Below are 19,595 nucleotides of genomic sequence, written 5' to 3'. Positions count from 1 at the left end.
GAGAACGCCGCTCTATTATTTGTCTAGTCGATAGCCACCGCCCTTTGGCGCACGTCACGCCACCTTTCGCCCTTCGAGCCCTTCGAGCCTTTCTCCACGATCGCCAGTTGCTTGTCTCCCCTTCTGCGTACCATACGACCAACAGGAACCGCTCAAAATAAATTATGTGATCGATTGGGCCCGTCTGCGATACCTTTTCTCAAACATCATGCGATTAATTGCATTAGCCTGCGCGATTATCCACCTTTCCCACCACTTTGTCACCTCGTGAAACACATACTATCGCCCAAAATTAATCAGTAACGAATTTCAAATTCTAGCATATTACGACTACTACAAATTACATGCAAATAGATAGGTTCTACCAGAAAGTAATTACTATATAATTATTTTACTTCTAAAAGTCAAAAAGTCATATTTATGAAATATTAGATGATTGCATAAGTTTCTGCCCGATTTTCATTGATGTCGCTAACTATACTGCACTCTTTTCTAATTGTAGGAAAAAATTGTGACTATACACATATAATTGATTAATAAAGTTGTATTCTTTAAAATTTAGCCATTGAAGATCCGAAAAGTCTACTGATTATATACCAAATATAGTTTACACAAAATGCAAGAAGCTTGAGAAAGTTCATTTTTCTTTCATTGGACAAATTGCTCTGATTTGAGCGTCAGAGATTGCCGGACTGCCAAATAATTAGTAATCGCCGCGCGAACGATCTGGCCGGATTCTTTCCTCGAGAAAAAGGTCTGCGGCGCCTCTCCGCTCGTTAAAATCGCAGGAACTCCCGGAACTGCAGCTTCTCGAGAAATTTCGGGGCTGGACCAGCGCTGATTTATACGGGCGAAAGTGTCAGGCTATCGTCCTGGCAAACCAACCGCGACGACACGTTCGAGGAACTGCTGGAATGCGGTATCCTGACGCGACGGCAGAAATTGTTTTCCGAGAAGCATCGACTGATTTACCACACCCGTGGCCCGTGTTACTCAATATGTACCGTGAACCACGAACCCTCTGACGGGATATTGCACCCAGGGGAATCGCGGCCCGGGTTTCCGGGGTTGAACCCAAAGGGAAATGACGTCGTTCTAGCCGCACGTGGAGCTAGCCTAATGTCGCTCGTGGCGACGATGGACGGGAAAATTAGTTGCTTTGCTTCTAGATCTATAATTTCGATCCTGGAGAATTTTTGTAGCCTCGTTAGAAATCATTCTTTTGGCAGTGTTTAGTTTACGCTTTTATAGCAAAAATAGGTGAGTACAACTTTAAACAGTGGAAAGATTACAACACATCTCTGACGACTTGATAAAACCACCGAAGAGATAAATAAATTCTTATTCCCTTTCATTACAATTTTGATTTAAAAATTATTTCTATTCTTGAGAAAATGTAGCCCCGTCAGAAATGATTATGTTCGTAAAGTAGTTGAATACGATCGTCCTTCAACATTAAAAACAGTAAAGAAAACTACATGTTTCTTAATTTACCTCGAAAGAGCTTATAGTAACTCTACAGATTTAATTCCAATGACAACTCCGATAATGGCTGCACTGATACTCCCCGAATCAAACGAGGTCAGAGTTGCTATTCAATCAAGACCAACAAAGACTCGTAAATTAATACGCCTATATCCGTTTGTAACGAAGAGTATAATTAACAGGACGGGCTTGCTTCCACGCGAAATTGATCCGAGCAGAGCACGAAGGTTAATAATACTAAAACAAGAGATCATAAACGCCCCGACTCGTTCGGTGCACCTAACATAAAACTCTTCGATGCGTCAAGTTCAAGTAGGCTTGCGCGTCGGAATGCAGAAGACCATAAACGCAAATATCCATCCGGCTACTCTTAGCATTAAACTGTTCAATGCACCGAAGAGGCGAGAGATAACCTTGCACTTCCTAAAATCGCAAAATTTCCATAAAATTGCTGTCCCCCTCTAAGATCATCGAAGCCGGATAAGAATAACAACGATATCTCCGGGGGGAAACAGCATAAAAAGCTTCGTCGCTCGTCAGATGATCGCTCAACAACTTCCGGAGGCAGAGAATCATCGGGAGAGCTATAGTTTTCATTGGTGTGTTTAAAATGCGCGCTCGTCCGCACCTCGTAGAAGGACGCTCGTCTCGTCGCGTCTACTGACAGGACGTCGTCTCCCGGTCATTAGTTACGGCGTCGTCACTTCTGCAATTAGAAGCCACTAACCATTTTTTTCTTCCTCTCCGTTTCTCTGTGGTGGCTGCTCTTCTCGGACGGTGTCTGTCCCTCTTTCTCTCCTCGTGGTGTCTTTATGAGCTGTTACCAGCGTGAGTCAACACCGCCGGCATCCCAGGAGGATTCTCTCCCACTTCCCTTCGTTTTCTTCTTAATTCGACGAATAATTATCCCGCTTCATTGTGTCGCAGCACCCACATACGTGTAAACTGTAATGTTGTAGTAGCGTCGATCAGTTATAGCAAAGATCAGCAGATTAAACGCAAAATGGAAGAAACATCAGACGAATTTAATATTACTGCTACCATGTTTAGAACCTAAACAAATTATTGAGAGAAGAAATCAATTGCAACGAAGCCGATCAATTGCATCGCGATAATTCGAGTTAAGCGAGGTAAAGAGGAGGGGAAGGGAGGGAGTTAAAATTAACGAGATAAGGGGGACGGAGACTTTGTAGTAATGGAAGCCGTGTAGCAGCCGACGGAAGCACCATCCCCGCTAATTTCCGCGCGGAAAAACGCGACGCGGCGGCACGTTCAGCCCGACTCGGCTCGGCGCGAGGAATTTCTCTGATAATTACGCTAATCAGCGGCACGTGAATCGGGCAACTGTCTTTCGACGGGCTCAAAGCCACTAAAAGCGAGTAAACGGCGACAGTCGCTGGAAATAGCAAAAACGAAGCGCGGAGGAACGGCCGACGGAGAGAAGAAGCCGCGGGGTGGGTGTGTAGATACACACGCGGTCCTCGAGGATGGAGCAAGATAGAAATCTGAGAAAGAAGTCCGACTTAATAGGATCACCGCGCCCGCGGTCAAACGGCTCTTGAAGTCCCTGTTATTTCAAGAGACGGTGAACGAGCCGGCTCGAGCCGCCAACGCTGTTACATTCCTCGTTACATCGTACGCGACAGACCCCCGTGTTTTGCAAAACGATACCCCTTTAACGATACTATCAAACGGCCTACCGACAAACTTGTACTCGATCACTCCAATTTTGTTCATTTCAACACTCCACACTCCGAGGTACTGATCTCATTCGAGAACCTGCAGGCTTTTCACTTGACCCAGAACATTTTATTGCAAAAATCCTGGAAGACAAAAAATCGCAAGTGAACAAGCTATATATATCCTGCTTCAACACTTTGAGTGCCGCCAAAAGATATGTATACGAATTTTTTTAAGATCTGGGTCACGCGAAAAGGGTGAAAAGCTTTTTTAAACATTCTTCATCTTCAATACGATTGCATGCTGACGAGAATAATATGAGAATCGCTGTAGATCAGACGTCGAATGGTCCCGATGTAATTTAGAGTGGTAGCACCGTGTTGGTTCGATCTTCGCTGTTTCCTGCGAATTGAACCGACATAGAGATCGCAGTCGAAGGCACGCGCGATAAAATACGATCGGCATACGGTAGGCGAAGTCACGAGTCGGTCAGGTCGTGATCCAAGACGTAGAAGACGTAGAAGACGAAGGAGAGCCAACTGTTCGCATCTTCATCAGTGGGCTCCGAGTAGGGGAGACCACCCATCAGGAGCAATATCGTTTCATCAGTCGCTAATATCACTGCTTCGAGTGGTTCAACACCTTGTAGCACCAGGTGGGACGTTAACGGCGCCGCAGGAAGTCCTAATGAAGACAAATCTCACCGAAAATGGCGGCCATACTTATTTCCTGCTCCGCCCATCCCTTTCTCTCACCGTGGCACTAGCCATTGTCCGACCACTTTGTCTCGGCCCCGACTCAATTTGACGCTGTTCCACGGAAAATTTAATTAACCTTCTCACCCCCGACAGTCGTCGATTCGTCGCCTCGGTGCTTGGAACTAGGAACCCTGCTATTTAATCGATAGTTCCAGCTATCGGTGAGCGAACAGATGCGATAGAATTGTTACAATGTCGAACGAATTTTTATCGTTTAAAATCATTTATTGGTGTCACTGCGAATTCATTCATCAAAAAGAATTTATCTTGCTCGAATTAGAGTATATCAGAGAGTACTGGATCGCTTGGCAGAATCTTCCATACACCTGCACATTTTCGAATTAGATGTTTACAGCTACAGAGTGCGAATGAACAGTATTTATTTGGTGGAAACAGAGGTATAGAAGATGATTACACAATCATTATACATATTATACAATCGGTCATGAATAGACTGCGGATTTTGAAGAGAATCCGGAAATTCAAAAAACTATGATACTTTGGGAATACGTGAAGGTATCTATTAGGGTAAACTGTACAATGATTGGCATCCTAAGCCAAAATCGTAGTAAAAATCTTTTCATCTGTTTTTAAAATGTTTAAGCGAGTTTAACTTGCTATTACTATAAGCTAATAGAGATTTTTCAGCAAAATCAGACAGTTTTACGAGCCATAAATCGTTTATTATAAAATATATTCAGTGAATAACAATCGTGAGACAAATAGTACAGTCATTGGCATTAGTGAGAAGTAAATGTTAAACAGGCTATTTGTTTTATAATTAAACATATACGCACTTATTACATATGTAGTGCAGTCCGAAATTACGTTACGAAGCGATAAAGTATACGTACTCGTAACGAAAATTTTAATAAAACACAAGTGCCAACAACTACTACAGTGCCAGCAATAGTACAGTTTACCCTACACCTTTTTTTGCTGCCTAAATTCAAAACAATAAAAAAATTGTCGATTTCGCCCCCATAAAGTAAATCTGGCTAGGAAGAAAATTCAAACGCTGCACGGTAAAATAATTTTTGATCGATTACCATTATTAAGATAGTAATTAAATGCCCGCGTGGTATCTCGCAATTAACGCAGGCAATTTTCATTTCGCATACAAATCTGCGGAGCAATTTGAACTTATCGATATTTACGCGATAATATCGACGCATCCAATTATCGATAGCATTTCCATATCATCGATATCCATCGATGCCGGGCATCGATAGCATCATCCCCGGCCGGAACGAATTTCCTGTCGATCGCGGCGTCGACAACAGGCTATACCTAAACGCAATTTGCCACTGTTATCGCGACCTACTGCGAAGGAAGATAACAGCATTGTTAGCAACGGAAATCGAGACCAGACATAGAAGAAATTGCAGCGTGTATACGATGTTCCGAACGTTTTCCCAAGCTGACTTTTGCATAAATTAACCATAGTTGCCGGCGTGGTCGTTTCCACCTGCATAGGCTCGTGAATATTTCACGAAATCGTACTTCGAGAAATTGTAACGAACGTTTGACCCATTCTATACCTCTTTGATGACGGCACTAACTTCGTCTATACCTAGTGATACGGCTATTACACCAAATTTTGAACGGTCGAGCGAGAACACATTTTCTCTCGCTATATTACGCGACTTTACGCCATCTTTAAACCAGCCTTTGGCCGTTGACTGACTGAATACCCGTGTCTATACATATGTGACGCATAACATAATGGAAACGCTTTGCATACTAAGGAAATACTTCGTTATTGTGTGCGACATCTTGCTGGGAGTTGAACCATTCGATCTTCAATTAGCACTTCAGCTAAGTCTTCAATGGAGATGGAGTTCGTATAGTATCAAAATTGAATTATTAAATCGAATAAATAGTTATTGCATTAGAAAGAACAGACTACAAAAGACTTTATACACTTTCGAATGGTCCTCAACGTCGTCAACGGTTGCGAAAGAGGTCCACTGTTTAAAGTCTATTAAACATGTTAATCTACAATTTTATGCTGACAACGAGAGCGCTTGATTGTTTTACTTGATTGTATTTTCCAATAAACTCTTCCGTAACAATAGGAACTCCGTCCGCAATACATTATTTCCAGTAATAAAATCTAGCAACCCAGACATCATTTAGACGATTAACCTTCTCTTAAATACGACACGGTGCTGAAAAATCATCCTGAAGGCAAAGCGTCGAGAAAATGTATTTTAAGTGGAAAAAGGTCCGAGCATCGATCAACCGCTCCGAAACGTCAAAAACTCGAGGGACGGTTAATCACTTAGGCCTACGAGCGGCTCATATAATTATCCAAGCACGGCGCACGATTTATAAGCCGCGCGTGTTCGCGATTCTTCAGAATCCCGGGGGGAATGTGGTGCCGTGTAATAAACGACGGAAAAACAGAAACCGTCGCGTCGCGTCGTTCTCCGACGGCGTTGTTTATACGCTCGCGTTAACGATTGGTGGACGCTGTCGGAAAACCGACGTTGACGGGAACATTACCGGCTCGGCGAGGCGCGAGCTGGGAACAACAGCGGGATAATTATGTGAACGGGAATATTTCCGTGCATCGTGGACGAGCGAACCCGCGCACCTGTGTGTGCAGCGTGCGGTGCAAAATACGCCGAGCCTAGAAACAACCGCGGAGCTCGTTATCGATCGTGTCACGTGTCGCGCCATGCTATGGAAACAAATAGCCGAGCAAAAAGAATCGCGGAGCCCTTCGACCCCGGCTCGAGAGCCCTTGCGAACCGGCAATTTCGTATCAGCCGAGCCACCGATTGGTCACTTGCCCACTGAAAGATGGCCATCGAACCCTCGATTATACCCCGTTCGATAGCCTATGTTCATCGTGTCCCTCGATCCTTCTATTGTACGCCACTTAACGACCGATGCACTGGCGAATAAAAAACCTTCGATCGAACCATTCAAACACGTCCGTCGTCGTCGTCGTCGTCGCAACTGTCCGTGCGTTTGACGTGGTAACGCTGTAATGTTAACGATTTACCTGTCCGCAATTGTCCGACGTTATGTTAATGCCTAGCCGCCAGCTGACAGCCTTTTGACCCTAGATGGCTTATCCTCTTGTATAAAAATGATGTTCCAAACATTTGACTCTTCCAATACAAGACAACCTGTATTTCGACTGACATATTTCCACATTCGGCACGAACTGTGAATGCACTTTAGCTTGTTCCCTCGGAAAGGAAAATATCTTTAATATTCAGTGACACGTTGACTGCGGATCTTCATGCAAAATAAAACTTGTCTGCATCGATTGCGAGAAAGAGAAATCAAATTGAATGTTATTTCTTCCCTTAATGATTGTAATAGGCACTCGCCAGCTCCCTCAAGAATCGACGGATCGACCCACCTGACGAATAACCGGTTGACCGTATCAATTTGTGCGAATCGCATTGGTCGCGGCGCGGCACAGATTTTCGTCGGTTTTCGCAAAATGAGGCAAACAGTCGCGAAAACGCATCGGCAGGGAAAAAGTGAGCTAGGGCCGACAAAAAAGAGGGAGAGAGAGAGAGAGAGAGAGCGAGAGGAGACAGGAGAAAATCGCATTCGTAAAGCGGCGAAAAATCGAACGATAAATCTTCCGTCCGGAGACAGTCGTGCCCTTGGGCCTAAACGACTAAATAAGTGTTCCAATTTCAAAATTACCCGCTAAACGATTTGTGGGCCGGCAGAAAATATATCGTTGACATGTGGGCAAAGCCCCTCGGGTTCGCCGGAGGAAGGACGAGGGGGAGGGAAGAAGAGGAACTTCCCTCCGGGAGCCCGAGGAATCGAGCGGGATGGAGGAAGACATACGGAGAAACGGGGATGGAACCGGAGTGGAATGGGAACGCGGAGGAGGCCCCGAAAAAAGAGAGACACGACGCGCATGGTTGCCCCGGGGAGACAAATGACCGTCGACCAAAGGAAGACACTTCCAAATTGCTCCACGGTGTCGCTGTCCCGCCTCTTTTTACGTGTGCCCTTCGTATATTCCTCGGTTGGACGGCTCGTCGCGAGCGAACAACCTATTAGCAAAATATTCGAGGAACTGCCGACGCGTGCCACCCCTGCTCCGCGACGTCCATACGTCCGTTCGTCTCGCAGCGGATGTCGCGAACCGGATTGTCTCCTCTGCAGCCAATTAGACCATTTCCACGTTCTCGAATTTTCACAGCGGTACTCCATTTGTCTGGATCATCATTATCAGTGCCTGCCTAATTTATAAGCTCTGGTCTCGTTCTAAAAAAATAATGGCAACGCATGTTACCCTCCTAACACGTTGACCGCTACGCCGATCATATGTGGATGATACAATTTTGAAGAATTCATTGCGAGAAATTCATATCTAGACGGATTTGCCGATCGAATGGATGAATTTCAGCGCTGAATGATCGAAGAGTGATTAGCCTCGCGGTCCCAGGAGCGTCCGCGTGATTTTTGGAGGTAGACGAAAAACTAGCCGACCGGTTAGCCGCGCGAATCGAGCAGAATGGAACAGAACCGAGTAGAACGAAGAAGCAAGGAGGAAAAGTAAGATAAAGGCCAGCAGGCTCGAGTCGAGTGGCTCCGCATTCTCATAAATCTATTCTACCGTGATAAGTGGAAAATTCGAAGGCATCTTAATCGCACGGCCGACGATTTATCCCGCTCGCTTCTCGGCGGTATCGTAAGACACTGCGTTACGCGTGTACACTTTAATATGTTCGCAGCATGTTTTCTGGCTTATAACGCAGGGTTCGATAGCTGTTCGAGAACAGCATCGTTTGCTCTTCCGAGTGCAAAGAGATCAAATGAAGAAACGCTGGAACGCGTTGCTCGACGATTCTAAATCAGTTCGGCGGGCTCGTAATCCGATCTTTTAACCCTACGGTGCACGGGTGGGATACGAACGACCCCATTACATCTTTATTAACAAATACGGCTCCCCTTTCTCGCAATGAAACTGTTGATTCGTCGCTTCCAACTGCCACAAATTAAAGGGGACTTTATTCGAGGCATTCAGCTCCCGAAGAAGCTGTCTCACGCGCCGATTTATTGTCTGCTGAGAATCTTCCTTAATCTTGTTTCAATCTTGTCTCGTGGTTCGTTCCCGACGAGGGAATTTATAAATTTCATTATTTGTTTCTTCGTTCACCCTTCGCTGTTATGCGAATCCGTTAAAAAATCCGATGCTGATCAAAATTACTAGATCTAATATTTTTAATTTACGATTATTGCATCCGTGAAGAATTATTCAACACATCCATTTCTTTGGGTTTGTACTATTTAAAAAATGGCTAAGAATTTATACATTCTTGTCGTCTTTGCAGTAAACGCAGTGTTAAACGTCCAAATTTTTGTTTATTCCTTGAGACAAGATTTGCCCGTTAGTATTCGGCGAAACCATGGTTTACACAACCAGCCTGTGGTTTCTCGAATTTCCTGCATTGTTATAAAAGCTTCTGATGTTTTAGCGATCGATTCCAGCGATCCGAGCCGCGAACGAGTCACGCTGCTTTGTAAAATCGGTTTTTTCCTGACCGCGTGGATCGGGGCTCGGAAAAAGAGGATCGTTTGAAGAAAATTACAGGCATTCCGGGATCGATTTACATGTAACCGGACCGTTCCGTTGCGGTGAGAGTACAAGCATCCACGGCTATTTTGCGAGGCTAGTTCCGCCGTGTATCACTGTTCAGAGTCACGCCTGTTTGCTCCGAAAGAAGCGCGTAAAAAGGCGTCGTTCTTTTTCTGGGGAACGGGGCTGCTCCGATCAATTGTAAAACATCGTTAGCTAAAATACTTCCGCGTAGATGTGATGTAAGGGGGCCGGGGAATTTGGGGAAAGAAACAAATCGTTGCAAAAACGAGCGGAAGCTTCGGTGTTCTCCTATAAATTGATACTTGTTTGTGCTTTCTAATAAATCGTCGTCTCCTGTGATATACGTTTCAAACGCAATTTTGATTTATTCAACTGGAATAGGTGTATAAGTGTCCGAGGATACGCCGAGTTGCTAGTTTCTGTTCTGTTTCGTTGAGAAAGTTTTCGTTATTGGCAGGATAATAAGTATATTAGAGCGATCTTTTCTGCACGGCGCGCTAACGAACCATCAAAAGGCTGCGGTTACCGCAAGATATCGTTCGAGAGAGGATGTACCCGTGTCAGAGACAGCTAACAAGAAACTGTTACCAAATAATCCATTAGAACTGTGGCTCACCGTTTCAAGATCGTCAAGGCTCTTAACTCCGACGCTACTATACTCGAGTGATTTCTGCCCGAGCGGAACCAAAATGGCCGCTGGCCGCGCGCTGTCTGTCTCTTTCATCGTCAACCTCCTCGGGAAATTCCATTTCGCTGACCAGATGCACCTCGAATCTCTTTGATTCTCCTGATATTCTCGATTCTATTTGTATGCCACATTTCTTTATTTTTTTCGTCCACCAAATATTATATTGTACAAGATTAGATTTCTTTGAGGCTCTCGTAATGCAGTGTCACTTAATTCCAATTAATGTAATTTAATTGATCGCGTTATAGGAGTGTTGTTTTAATCAACAAGGCTACAAACACGGGACTTTGCGTAAAGACCCGTAGATCGAAAATTAGACTGCGGATCTTTTTCAAAATAAACATTGCGTCGACTGAAATATCGTCGTTTTCAAATTCCTCGAATTTTCTCGCCGTTTTAAATGCGCCCCACCTAATTCCGTCATAAATGCATAATATCCACAGTCTCCTGACGATAAATTTGGGAGAGGTCGGGTGTTAAAACAGAGAGAGAAAGCTCGGCGAAACAAAGCTACCGGGAATAAGCCTGTCGGATGAAAGAGAACCATTATGGGGGCTAGTTGTTACGTCGGATCAAATGGTCCGTGGATCTAAGAGTGGCCAGATGGACCACCTGCTGCATCGCCGGGCTAACCCTCTCTTTTGACATCGTGGAACTCGAGGAAGCACGGCCGGTTAGAAGAGAGAGCAAGAGAGAGCACGCGGTTTCGATTAACAGGGTGACTCTGCCAAAACCTGGTGGTTCATTACGAGGCCGCCTGTCCATTCAATTACGATTATCCCTGTCCGACCTAACCCAGACTATCCGTCGGTTCGCGGGAAGAGAAAGAGGAAAACAAAGGGAGAGAGTGAGAGAGTGGTGGGAGGAGGGAGAAAGAGTTTCCGCGAGTAGGATCCAATAAGGTGTCCCATCAAAATGGGGCATATCTTAGCAGCTGAATCAAAGTCGCAAGAGAGCCGGGGTCGTGGCTCATTAACTCGGTTAAGCTCCGCGGCAGCCTCCGGGGGCCGGTCGATTACGGGGCCGCGAATACGTTAAAAGCGGCGTCGTGATTCGTCGTCGTCGCCTCCCGGTACGCCATCCAAGCCATCCACGGACCATCAACGTAAATCACGTTTTAACGCGTTAATCCGGAGACGTACGGCGTCCTTTAGCGGAAGTCACCGCGTCGGCACTCGAAGCGGCGCGGCGCGCCGTCAGCCGCGTTTCCGCACGCCAATTGGCGTGTCGGCTCGCAATTGATACGTGCCTAAGCGCAACCGGTGCACTTGGAATTTCACCTCTTGCTTTCTCTCTCTCTCTCTCTCCCTTTTTTATATTCCACTCCTTCTCTCTCTCTCTGTCTCCTCCCCCTCCCCCGTTCTCTTTCTTTCTTTCTTTTTACAGCGCTTCGATCATTCTCGGACCTCGCGTGTCTACTTAACAGCCCGGACGCGGATGGAGCGCGTCGCGTTTCTCCAGAGAACGCTCGCACGCTCGAGCTTCTGTGTCAAGGGTCGAACACGTGAACCCCGTCGCGAGCATCCGGAATTTCGTACATACTCGGGCCTCTCGCCATCCCCAGCAATTTGGAATCTCCGCGGATCTAAGATCGAGCTGATCGAGATCGCTTTCGTTGATGGAAGCTGTTGTTCAATGCATGAACTCGATAGCTTCAATATAGATCGGTGTCCCTAAAGGAGAAATCCCTTCAATTTAGGCTAGCCCGAGATAGGCTAAGAGGACATTGGGAGACACTTGGTCCACCCCAAGCTAGCCACAGATAGTTTCAGAGAATTTTAAGTGTCTCAGCTAGTACATACTTGAACCATTAACCACTTTGTCTACAAAAGTCTGAATCCCCTAAATAGAACCAGCAATGCGCGAGAGCATAATTTTTCTCAACCACTTCTACCTTAGTGCCTCCACCTCAAAATTTGCCTGGACTACCCCTTTTTATGGTTTAAACCTCTGTTATCATTCGCACATCAATTGTACGATGATTTTCGAATTGTAGAAAATACATCTGAACTTTCACAGCTATCGGGATCTCGGTCTATCTAATCCAGCTTCTCAGAATGCAAAAATCGGTAGCATCCAGAGTCCGTTCGTCATCGGAGTCGTTCGGCAAAAGATGGCTTCTTAGCATTTATGAGACCAGGTAGATCGCTTTTGGCGCAGTTGGAAGCTGAATCCTCATTGGAACGGAGGATCCTTGTGTTGTAGTCAGCGCGTCAAGGCACTAAGCAGCTTTCGCATTCGCTTCGCCGCGCCGTCTGAAAATCCAAGAGCGCGCGTCGCCGTGCCTTGCGTCCTGTCTCGTCGTTGCGCATCGTCGCCAAGCAGCGAGGGAGGACATGAGAGGAAGAGAGAAAGAAAGCGAGAGAGAGAGAGAGAGAGAGAGAGAAGCAGCAAAGCAAAGCAAGGCGAGAAGAGTGGATCGCGGCTAAATGCGAGGGCCTGTATAATCACAAAGAAAGGTGAGAAAATCCGCGAGTCGGAGATCGACGACTGCTGGGAGGCTGGTGAGACCGAGGCGAGACCAAGGAGAGGCGAGGCGAGAGAGGCAGGTTGCGAAAGGACAGCCGAAGCGGCGAATTCGTGAACATCAAACGAATTAAATCTCCGCAGAGAGTCGACCGCAGAAACTAATATCTCGGCGAGCACTCCTCCGCTCTCTTCCTATCGTCGTTTCTCCGTTCTCTCTCGCTCTCTGTGTGTGTTTCTCTCTGCTGCTCGACCGCCACCGTATTTCTGGCCGGCAAAATGGACGGCCGACGACAAAATTGTTGCCCACTTTTCTCGACCGAATTAGATTCGCCGAAAGAACGCGCCAGTCGAACCAACCACCCATTTAAAAAATACCTCCCCGCCGATAAGAGACCACCATAATCTCGATTTTTCGCAACGATCCTTCTCGTTATCGCTGACAATTTCCTCGAGAAAAGACATTGGACGTAGCACTTGCAGAAACAAAAATGTCAACCACTCATTTACACTTTGACTGTCAATTCAGCAACCTCGAAAATAACATAAAGTCGAAATAATTTGTTTCACGTAGTAAATATTTAACTGAGTACTCTTTCAACCCTTTCGTATTTCGCAAATCCTACCTAAACTTGGTACACTGAGCATATTAATGTAAAAATCCATTTATTATTTGGTCAAATAATTCCGTCTTCCATTGCACAGTGTTAACGAGGTCCCAACTACTGTAACATCGATATTCCACAATGATCCTTGTCGTTATCACTGCCAATTTCCTCGGGCAACTAGTGCCTAACTAAAGGAGCAGCTATAGCCGATATAACTGATCTCCATTATTCCGCAACGACGCAACGAGCTTCCATCTCAGTGTCCATAGATAGCAGAAGGTTAAATGGCAAACGCTGCGCTGGAAAAAATTGCTGCACGTGTCCGACGGCCATCAAAACCCTCCACTAAAAAATTGCCTTGATCGCGAAGTTTGCAAAACGCAGCTGTAATTATCCGGCCGCGAATCGCCGCGCGTTTAGAACTCGTAAAAATCTGCCTTGCAAAAATTCGCCGTAAAGACCGACTGCTTACGCATCCGCCTTGCAACAATTACTAATACGCGGTCTAACTAAACTACCGAGCGATCATCCTTGCTTAACAATCGTTTTCGATGGAATGATTTTTAATAGTTTTTAGAACCTTGCTGGATAAACAGCGTTTTTCTCGTCGACCGGCTGTCTCCAGAGTGGTGTCACCGGTATAATTCTTCTAATGAAAAAGCGGCAAATAAAATTGGTAATTTTTCATCAAAGGCGGCCACATTTGCCGGCGACATTTGTCCCGCGATTAAACGATTTCCATCGGCAAAAAGTGGAAATCGCTCGCGACGTTAAACAGTCGGGACGACAGATCGTAGTATCACGACGTAATAGCGCTTTCGACGTATATTAAATTTCCCCGGCCGGTAATTAAGTCGTTTCCGGTTCGGAAAGCCGTCTGATGTACGCGTGCCCCTGGAAAACCGGAAAACGCGAACGAGGTGCAAGCTTCGTAACGTTTCGCAGGCTGTGCTCTGCGGAAACGTTACGAAAGCAATCTTCTCGGCCGTAATGGATCGTAATAGATATTATCCGGCTGATAGGTGTCGATACTGTCGGCGAAAGTTCGCAGAAGAACCTTTATAACTCTTGCAAAGAACCGAAATCTCCATCATCTGCTCCGATTGCCTTGGTTTTCATACCGGCGAACATAAAATTCATAATTGCAATTCCCCGCAACAGAAATTCTTCGCAATCAGACTGCAGACCTACAGGATGTCCCAAAAATGTTGTACTTCCTTGGAAAGGGCGATTGCCGAGATCATTTGAAGTAACTTTTCCATTTGCGAAAATGTTCTTCGCGGTTTCGTTCAGGAGTTATTACCGAAAAACACGGACCAATCAGCGTGCGGCTATAGCGAGCGGATTGCGACTCGGCGACAAGTCGCGCTGGAGGTAGTACTGCCATTGGCCGAGACGCTGCTGCGATTGGTCTGCATTTTTCGTTAATATTGTTAGTTAAAAATTACTTCAAATAACCTTAAGATTCGCCTCTTTCAAGGAAGTGCACATTTTTCGGACACCCTGTATATGCTACATATGTATATTCCTCCTGCATCAGTTGCGAGAGACAGGAACCGCTTAGAAACTTCCTTCTTTCTCCAATAATTTTAATAAGTCGAACGTAATGCGACGTTCATCGATTCTGTCAATCTCTCCGCTGCCTTAAATGGCCCCTACTTATTCATCTCATAAATACATAAAATCCGCAATCTACGCGCGACTGGTTTAATTAAACCGTTTATGTAACAGTTTCGGAGCAGTTATTCTATACCCGAGCGCCATCACGCGACTCTTTTAATTTGCAATTAAAGACAGCCCCGAGCTTCCGAGTCTATCCGTCCGTCGTTATTGGAGCAGAATCGTGTCCGAGGGAGTAACTCTTTGTCGAATCGTGTTTCCGGGTTTCGCCGATTTAATTGAACCGCCCCGAGATCCTAGTCCTCTTTTTCGACCACGGAAATAGCCCGACGATTTATCAGGCTCGGTTCCGATGCTAATTTACATGGCATTAAGCGGCGAGGGATCGGGTTCGGGCTCCTCGATTTCATTCCTGAGTTATTACCGATTTGTCCTACATAAATCCCCCGGTCGCTTTTTATCCTGGGAAAGGATAAATTCGGACCGGTAAGTGAATATTGGTTTTATCCACGGTTTGATCGTCGAAGATGTCGTATAACACTCTCCACTGACTCTCAGAAATTATTGTTTGTGGCAATGTTCTCTACATTTATCATGTTTTTCATCCTTTGCCCTCGAAGCTATTTTAACTCTACACTTGAACGTTCAGCAATTTGTCAAACACGTTTAGTAATATATGAACTGATACAACGCTATTTTTTCGAAAGCTGTTAAAAGACACCTTTGATAATTTTATATAAAAATTGATTATTAGATAGCGGATCTTTATGCAAAATAAAAATGTTTTACCTGAATTATAACAAACTGCAGTGAAATAGAAATTTATTTTCTTGTCAGTATGGATAAAAGGTTGAAAATAATATGACAGAATGTTTAAATTCTACTAACGTTTTTACTATTTTAAATTACATCTGCTCATTTGTGCGCGAATGAAATTCAGCAACGGCGGATTTTTGTTCGATGGAATAAATTGCCTGGATTTTGTGAGTTTACGAGGCTTATTGTGTTAGAGCCGTCGGGTCGCGTGGAAATGCCGATTAATTCGGGTGAAGATTTTGTAAGCGAGTCGGGAAGAAACGGGCTCGATCGGCGGGGTTCAATGGGTCGGAACGTGAGAAGAAGCTACGTCTCCGGACACCGTGGAGCACAAGGTTGATTGTTCACCGTCGGGGCTAGCTTTCAGGTGGGACTGTACACTCGGGTTGCGCAGGTGTGACCGATGGCGGCGTTCTTTGATCCTGGAGGGACTCCCCGACTGCCTTGTCCCCGACTCATCGGCCGCCTCTTTTTTTCGTCATTCGACTCGATTATTTCCTAATGGCTAACGCCATCGCGAATTCCGCATCCGTTTTCCGGGATGCTTCTTGTCCTTGGCGCGCGTCCTTGTTCCTCGCGACTCGAAGAAGTTCAATTGAACCTCGGAAAGTCCTGATCACCCGTTTTCATTGCTGGTGCATACATTAGGCGAGCTATAAGGTCTTTATATTTTTACTGTATCGATGCTATTATATCCAAGAATTATAAAAGCACTGCGAGATGGCAGAGTGTCTTCGAATGCAATAAACAATTCTATTCAATGACGTAGAATTTGTCTCTGCGAGCGTTATAACAATTGAAAAGACTTCGATCAGTGTCCGATATTTTTTAACCCCTTGCAATCGAACCCATTTTAATTCCAGAACTTATTTCTCATGGATATGAAGCACACTAAAATTTTTCAGAATTTGTTAAACACAAATAATTTTTATTGACGCTTCAGAATCGCCATTCGAGTGCAACAGGTTAACAGATAGGGGTTAGCAGTCTGATTTGAACTAGTGACTTCGGGGTTAAACCACCATCTGAAGAATGAAAACTGCTCACAGAGTTGGTACTACAATAGTATCAATTGACCAAGAATTATATGCTTTGAGTTTGGTCTAGCTATGTACGTTCGTAACAATGCATCTAGGAAATATACAGAAATTACTGAGATCGCATTCTTCTGGTAATTGGCGATAAGGGCGTCATTTTTCATTGTTCGTTTACCGTAAACAGGCGAAACGCAGAAACGACAGTTCCACAGCGTTGAACTTTGCTCGGTGGTCTAATTGTTTCGAAGCTACCGTTTCGGAGTGTTTAAAACCGGAAGTTGTAATCCCATTAGCTTCTTTTGTTACAACGATCCTCGTTCGACGTTAATTACACGGCTCGGCTTGCGCGGCAGCTTCGTAGAGCGTTCGGGTCGCACTCAATTATTCAACAACACAATCAGCTAATTGCATCGAGACACTGTATAAGCCACTGGGAGTTTTAGAGTCTCGTCCCGCGGCAAGAACTCCACCAATTAGAGTTCTCCTTGCGACGATCGAACCGGCATCGCGTTGGCGATCGGACGTTAGAAAACTCGCAGGTTCGCGAGTCATTCCTCTTAATTATTCAACCGGCGCGGCGCGAACTTATAATTGCTTCGCGGTGTCCGAAACACAACTGGGCTTTTAGCGTCCCTAGGGCAACAAGCTGTCCCGGAATTCCTCGGACTGAACACCGTAACGAATAGGTAATACGATTTTTATGGAGAGAGAGAGAGAGTGAGAGAGAAAGGTCGATCCCCTTCCGCGGCTCGAAAATGCATCTGATTTGTAGCTCGGAGCTGACCAGCCCGGCGGAAGGCACCGTCTAGGGTCCCGGTATTCAAAGACCCCCGAGGATCTCCAATTCGTTTTGCATTTCTCCTCTATTCTCTCGTTCGGAGATTAAGAAATTTCGATATTAGATGCGGCCCTCGAGTTCTAAGGCGTATTTATGGAAGCCTACCAGGTTTCACGGAGTCTCTAGCTTCGACCAGGAATTCTGGGAAAGTAGAATCGGACCCATCTTCCTCGGGAATCATATTTGGGACCGCTATCTTTTATTCCTGCCTCCTCTGTTCTACGCATTCCTCATTTAATCTCTAAACGTCTCTAAACGTCACAGACCCCCAAGCTTTTCGAATGAATCGCACAAAGGTCATTCAAGTTAGTTGTGAACAGATGATGGTCTGAGGAAACACCTTTATTTGGCAAAGACGTTGTAAACGAAATTCTCTACTGGGTGGGACAATCAAATTTTAGCCAAGACAATGTTATTCGGGAAAGCAGTTTGCCTTTGGCTAGCTCTGAAGTTCTAGGAGGCATCAAAGATGGCTCCAAACTATCGAAACAAATAATTTCACGTAACATTCTTAGACTGTTGTTGTGTATGTGTGAGTGGAGCTAGCGGCTGCGCCAGTGATGGTACGTAAGGCGCTTTTTTCGCGAATCAGGAACGTATCTACCTCCGAAGTTTGTGGGGAACTGTGGTGGCCTTGGCGCTGCCCTACGCTGTTGTCGCAATATATACACGTACACATGTTATACATTCATTTTTCAAAATCAAGTCATAATAAATTTTGCAAAATTAGCGGGGCGGCCAAGGTACCCGATCTTCGTACTTGACTGAGGCCGTCTGAGGCTAGAATCGTCGCGCATGCGCGAAAAAAAGCGCCTTACGTATCATCACTGGGCTGCGCACGCACGTGTGACGTCAGTCACGTTTCATGCAGGACCGAGACCGCATGGCCAATGTTCAGAGATTCGATGAAAGCAGTATTACCAGTTCATGGTTCTTAAATTATTACACTGTAGTGTACACCACGACGAGTTGCTTTAAACTGACCCTAATCACAACTCTGAGCCAACAGGTTTCCAAACATATGTATTGTTATTTCCTCTGCATGCAGCAGTCCTAGCAATTTGTGCTGCTAGGAGATCGTTGCTGGACAGTGCTTGAATAGTTTGTCTAATCTCGAGTTTGCGTTTCTGTTGCAGAGCAAGCGAACCATCTGAACCTGTTCAACAACCGGCAACAGCCGAAGAAGAAGCGCAAGAGCAGAACGGCGTTTACGAACCAGCAGATCTTCGAGCTGGAGAAACGGTTCCTCTACCAGAAGTACTTGAGTCCGGCGGACAGGGACGAGATCGCTGCCCAGCTGGGCCTGAGCAATGCCCAGGTGATCACGTGGTTCCAGAACCGAAGGGCGAAGCTCAAGAGGGACATGGAGGAGCTGAAGAAGGACGTGCAGACGGTGAACCCGCTCCTGGTGGCTCAGCACCACAAGACCTTCCTGGAGAACGTACAGGACTTGGGGATCCTGAAGAAACGGCCTCTGCCCAGCTCGATGGACGAGAAATCGTAGGAGCCATCTTGCCGGTCGCCCAACGACAAGTGAAATTCCCTCGAGGCTCTCGAAAGGACCTCTGGATCTCGTGCAGCCGCCACCGCCAAGCCTGCCTGTCGATCATCCATTCGCATTGATCTACAATCGAGAGGATTCCCTCGATTTCAACGACCACGGTTCCGTTGCTCACCGCTCGGAGCAAGCAAGGGCCAGTTCTTTGCTCCGGGAGCGTTCTGGAGCGGATCGATCACCACATGGGCGTGGCTTCGTCGTTCCCCGGGAGCCAGAGCGCTCCACGGGGCAATCTCTGCCCTTGTCTGACTTTTAGCGAGTACGAATGCGAGAACGATGAATTGAGGATGGTCTTCTCTGGATATCGAGACTGGAAGTCAGGGACGGAATAGTACAAAGACAGCGAAACAGAATTTTCTGAACGAAGGGGATTAAGATGGCTGTTCTTTGAGCGGTGGATCAGGTCCGAAGGTTGTGTAAATGAAAGACTGCCAAATATTCACAGGCCCCC

At 45.8% G+C, this 19,595-nt stretch overlaps 1 protein-coding gene across 1 annotated transcript in view; it reads left to right on the top strand.

The window, feature by feature from the left end:
* Window positions 1–19,202, top strand: part of LOC143208821 (uncharacterized) — a 70,123-nt gene extending 50,921 nt beyond the window's left edge. The window contains exon 2 of the mRNA XM_076423666.1: window positions 18,723–19,202. Within this exon, the coding sequence (XP_076279781.1) occupies window positions 18,723–19,090 (368 nt within the window). The 3' untranslated portion in view covers window positions 19,091–19,202. The remainder of the gene's footprint in view (window positions 1–18,722) is intronic.
* The last annotated feature ends 393 nt before the right edge of the window (window positions 19,203–19,595 follow it).

Source organism: Lasioglossum baleicum, chromosome 5 (assembly GCF_051020765.1).
Source record: "Lasioglossum baleicum chromosome 5, iyLasBale1, whole genome shotgun sequence".
In the NCBI taxonomy this organism is placed as follows: Eukaryota; Metazoa; Arthropoda; class Insecta; order Hymenoptera; family Halictidae; genus Lasioglossum; species Lasioglossum baleicum.
This window is presented reverse-complemented; position numbering and strand designations above follow the sequence as displayed.